This window comes from Coffea eugenioides, chromosome 2 (assembly GCF_003713205.1).
Source record: "Coffea eugenioides isolate CCC68of chromosome 2, Ceug_1.0, whole genome shotgun sequence".
NCBI lineage: Eukaryota > Viridiplantae > Streptophyta > Magnoliopsida > Gentianales > Rubiaceae > Coffea > Coffea eugenioides.
The window spans coordinates 15,742,963-15,748,122 of NC_040036.1; the positions used below are offsets into that span (position 1 = coordinate 15,742,963).

The window sequence follows — 5,160 nt, forward strand, 5'->3', positions numbered from 1 at the left end:
CTCCAAAAAATAAGAAGTAATAATAATATATTCACTTATCATTTAATGCAAAATATGCTCAAATGTAAGGATTTTAACAGTTAACAATTTAATAACTTAATAAATTTAAACTTCAGATTTGCTACTAACATCCATGCATGGGCTTTAAATTGAGTTACTAACATGAAGCAGCATTTGCGTAACTAAAGCAAATAAGGGATGTAAAATCCCGCTAAAGAGTATCCCTTCTTGGGAGAGAGAGAGAGAGAGAGAGAGAGAGTAGCCTAAAATCTAAGATGAATAAAAGAAATCAGTAATTGTTCAATTATTATGCACTAATACACGCCCATCATTTGGTTTTCATAATCTATTGACTTGTGGATGTGGTTCCAACCTAATTTCTGTAATTGTACACAATAACCAATTAAGTCACCAATTCACATCTGCACCTAATAAGTTTTTTCCGAGCAGGGTCTATAAAATCAGTAATTCTATATACCATGCTCATAAATTTTGCTAATTAGATCACTCCAAGTAGCATAGACAGAACACGAGAAAACAATCAACAACATTGATCTCCCCATCCATGTTGAAAACATTTATGGATATAGTCATTAACATTATCAACCAACCAAGATGATACTGAAAGGAACAAGTATTCCACACCTGTTAAGAGTAACAAAATTCACTATAGAATTATTATGTTTGTTATAGCTGTTCATGTTCATGAAGAACAACAAAAAGAAAACTCATTTGAAAGTGGAATAAAGAGCAAAAGAAAATAATATGTAAAATGTCATCTAATGCCAATAAAACACTCAGCTCTGTATTCACAACCAGCCAAAGAGGCAGCGATTAAGCATTCAAAGTATTTTGAAACCCCCCCCCCCCCCCACAAAAAGAAAAGGCGTGTGCGGTACATGACCTACTGACATCAAGTTCTTTCTGGTGGAAGAGTATAATGTCCCAACTGTTCTGGAAGATTATTTAAACTTCTCATGTTCCACCAAAACCTGCCATGATCATGATGTTTACTTTCACTTCTGATGAATTACTAGAACCAGGATTTTCAGTCAAGAATTGTTCCCAAAATACATCATTGACCCCAGTTGGTCCATTAGTGGGTACATTAGTGGAATTCATAGCTACTAGTTCGTCTGAGTTAGCAGTATCGTTGATGACAGCAGTGTTAGTATTCTGGTCACAGTCCATGTCAATCTCAGAGATCTTGGGCCCAACGGAGACATCATTAGCATTAGGCTCTGTGTAAGACACAACAGGGCTCCCAGCACAACTTGTAGATTCAACCAAGGCTGGAGATGAAGTAAGTCTGTCACATGCTTGACCAACGTTGATCAATATATTTTCCCAGAATGACAGTGTAGAGTCCAACTCCTCCAGCAAATCTTTGTTGAAAGCTAAAAGAGAACTTGCATCTAAATGCTCTTTTTGCAAAATTTGAGAATTTATTTGGGTATTTGCCCTGCTGATGTCTTCATTTAGATAACTGTTTCCCGGAATCCTTCTCTTTCTCTCATGAATATGTGGTTCCGGCATGAGCTCCAAAGCAAGTATAGGTCTCTGCAAAATTTTAGACAAGAAGGACATCATGTTCTTTTGCTTCTGTTCCATGAGCTGAACACTTTCTGTCGTACCCAGCACTTGTAATTCAAATCTTTGCTCCTCCTGTTTATACCTCTGTAGTTCAAAAAGAAGTGCCTCTTTATCGCTCTTCAGCCTCTCAATATCATCCTTGTACCTTCGTCTTTCTGATTCACTTAACTGAGACTCAACAGCACCTTGTCCAGAATGACTATGAACAGGCTTACGTCTATAAATGTTCTTTAGAAGATGTGGCTGCCCTCTGACAAAATCATCATTAGCAAATTCCCATTGTTCAGGATCAATCTTCCTGAATCCCTGCCAAAGGAGTTACATATGCCCAAAATTGTTAGAACATATACTCTTAACAAAGGAGATTACACATGTGAACAAAGTTAACACGAAAAAGTAACACAAAGAAAATAAAAAACTAGCTCACATATGTGTTGAGTTGTCTGACAAAGCTGGAAAAGTTATTGTGCTTGAAGTAATTGGGCAGTAGATCCCTTGAAAATTCTGGAGGGTTCCAGACAATGAAGCTTCGGTTATTGCAACTCCATGAAACTATGGCGTTTGTCAAAGGATCATCCACCATCTCGTATGTCTTCGTGAGGAAAGGTGGCAGCGCATTTGAACTGCAAGGTTCATCCATCAAGTAGCAAAATTCAGCCTTGAATTTTTACGCTCAATTGGATTAGTATTCAATGAAGTCGAAACCCTTCCACAAAAGATCACATTCCCTTCCCTCAAGTCCCTGAAAGACCACTTGAAACCAGGTTCAGAGATCCTGAAATGCACCATACACGAAGAAGTCTCGGTTTTTCACTTAAAAATTGGCAAGCGAAATGACATTAGGAATCAAGATTTCCCAACAAAAGTCAAAACCAGAGCCCCAAAATATGAAAATGTCTCAGGTTCATTTGATCCAATCAAAAACCAAAATCCACCCAGACAAACCCCTTCTTTTCTCATATGTTACAACAATTATATAGCCAAAACAACCATACCCCAAGATAAATTCCCAAATTCCTCAAATTTCCTTGGATTCAACCAAGCTCAAGTCTTTTGGCAGCCCCAAATCCCTCTCAAACAAACCAACAAACTTCCTATCAATTCCAAAACCCACGACTTTCCTGTTCAAATTCCTTAACCAACTCAGTCAAAATTCAAGTCTTTTCACAAATAACCAACAATTCCAAGCAAAACTCGTAAACCCTTTATCACCAACAGCCCTGTAAATCAACCCCACAAAGCTAAACCCTTCCAACATTCATCCCAGAAAACAAAAATTCCTCACCATAAATGAAAAAAGTCAACAAATGGGTCATTTTCTTTGAAAATCACTTGCAACACTTAAACCTCAAAGCCGTTAAAACATCAACCAATGTCCCCTTCTTCAAGCAAAAGCATCAAATTTTTTAACAAGAATCTGCATATGCATATATGTATAATCAAATACACATATGCATAAGCAGAGAATTCGTTCTGTCGAACTGTAAGCAAGGTGTTTGAGATTTTACCTGAAAGAGGAAAAGAAAATGATAGACGGTCGCTCAGACAGAGAAACCCAGAAATTTCTCAAAAGGGTCTTCAACGGTCGGTTAAGGTAGGTAGTATGTTTACGGTTTTTTTGGGATCTGCAAGAATTAGCCAATCAAGGTCTGAACCGTCAGGTACAAGATAATGGGTGGGGTTTTCAGTTTTCCAAGTGTTCATGAAAATTGAAATGAGAAGACGGATGAATAGGACTGGGAGTGTAAATTTATAAGGATCAATTTATGAGGATTTTTCTTGTAAGGTTGGAAACATCAGATAAGGATGAACATTTCGTGCAAAACGAACAATTATGACACAATTAATGTTCAACGTCGCATGTCGTAAGAATTGACTTGATACATGGAAAGAAATTTCAGTCCTAGCACGTAGAAATAATAATATAAAGGGTAAATGTTTCGTGCACAGTAAGTATCTATATGCAAAATTTTGTGTCCAAATTTAAATTAAAATGATCTGATATACATTTAATGTATACACACTGACGCAGACAGTGCGGGATAAATTAATCAATAATAAATCGAATTCTGCTATTTTTGGCAAATGAAAGGGTTGAAAAAGTTGATGCACTATTTAAAAGCATTTTGTGTCTCAAATTTGGCACTTCAACTAATTTGCATGTGTTGTCGGAAGCTTTTTGGTTGGAGAAAGGTTGGCCAAAATTGGCATTTGGTTTGTTTTTATGCAATCATGAAGTAATTTGTTTCTAACTTTGTTGAAGTGCTTTTGACACACAAAAAAAAAAAAAAAAGTCTTTGAAATGCTGCAGTTTGATAGTCCCCAGCCACATATGCTAGCACTTCATCTCTTCTTGAGGATAACCAATGCTTTTTTTTTTTTTTTGATAAAGAGGATAACCATACTCAATTCACGTGCACGTTTAATATATGCAAAATTCTAATTTTTCTTCACATATTATGAATTTTCCCATTGAAATCAAGAAAATCTGATCATGAAATTGCTAAATGGTTGACAAATGCAATGAAAGCAAGCAATTTGGGGAAAATTTTAAATTGCTCTTAGGATTTTTTTCTTTTTTCAAAGTTCGCGGCATGCAATTTCATGCTAAACATGTAACTGGACGTAACGTACTTTTGAATAATAAAACATTGAACTTATCAGGTGGTTGTCCACAGGCCTTACTTATATCATCCCAATAAACTATGACTATGTTGTCATTTGATTTTCAATTAACTCGTGGGAAGGAATTTCTGCAATTGTCACAGTAATTGTACTATATAATTGTAATTGATCATTCAAATATGTTGAATTTGAATTTAAGTAACTGAGACAGTTCTTTGGACATTATTTATAAGGCATTAAAAAATTAATTTTGCTTGCACCTTTTTTTTTTGTGTGCTTATACCTATTGTGTCAATGCATATCCATGCTGTGTTTGGATTGAGAGATTTGACGAAGGATTTGAAATTTTCTTAAATCCATCTAGTTGTTTATATTACTCAAAAGGTATCTGAATTTATAAATCACTAATTATTCTAATGATTAAAACGCATTTAGATAATTACTAAATTATAAACCCAAATGTCTCTTAAGCTATTCAAGCAATTAAAATGATTTGGATGGATTTCTAATCCTTTATCAAATTTCATGACGGGAAAAAAAAATAAAAAGGGCAAAGGGTCTCACGTTTCGCTTATTATATGCATGCCGTTTGCCAAGTAATGCATGTCTTCCAAAACAAGCTGCGTGGCCTCGAAGAAATTATTCTCACAATCAAACAGAAAATGACAAACAAAAAACTAATAATAATAATAATAATAATAAACGACTCCACTAATACACACGAAATGGGGAAAACATCTACCAGGTTAACTGAATTATTGATTACGTAGTTGTTGATTTAAGTAGAGATGTTGACAGCAACGGTGTCGTCTGGATTGGATGCTGATTTTTTCTTTTATTATTCTATTTTTCTACGTGATTCATTTTTCACGTCGTTGATTGCGTTGGAGAGTTCTTTCTTGAGATATTTTATTTTATTTGGTTCTTGTTAAAGTAATATAT

At 35.2% G+C, this 5,160-nt stretch overlaps 1 protein-coding gene across 1 annotated transcript; it reads right to left on the minus strand.

Moving 5' to 3' along the window:
- Positions 1 to 871: 871 nt before the first annotated feature.
- LOC113763092 (heat stress transcription factor A-4c-like) lies at positions 872 to 3,293 on the minus strand. The gene is made up of 3 exons (XM_027306800.1): positions 3,102 to 3,293; positions 2,021 to 2,368; positions 872 to 1,899 (listed from the first exon to the last, which is right to left on the minus strand). The coding sequence occupies exons 2-3, from the start codon at positions 2,231 to 2,233 to the stop codon at positions 976 to 978; spliced, it is 1,137 nt and encodes a 378-aa protein (XP_027162601.1). The 5' UTR covers positions 2,234 to 2,368; positions 3,102 to 3,293; the 3' UTR covers positions 872 to 975.
- Positions 3,294 to 5,160: the final 1,867 nt, after the last annotated feature.

Bases quoted from the DNA above. Each gene is read 5' to 3' on its own strand.
- LOC113763092 (XM_027306800.1), bottom strand. From the start codon at position 2,233: ATGGATGAACCTTGCAGTTCAAATGCGCTGCCACCTTTCCTCACGAAG. The intron at 1,900-2,020 runs GTGAGCTAGTTT...CTCCTTTGGCAG, and splicing joins TCAGACAACTCAACACATAT to GGATTCAGGAAGATTGATCC.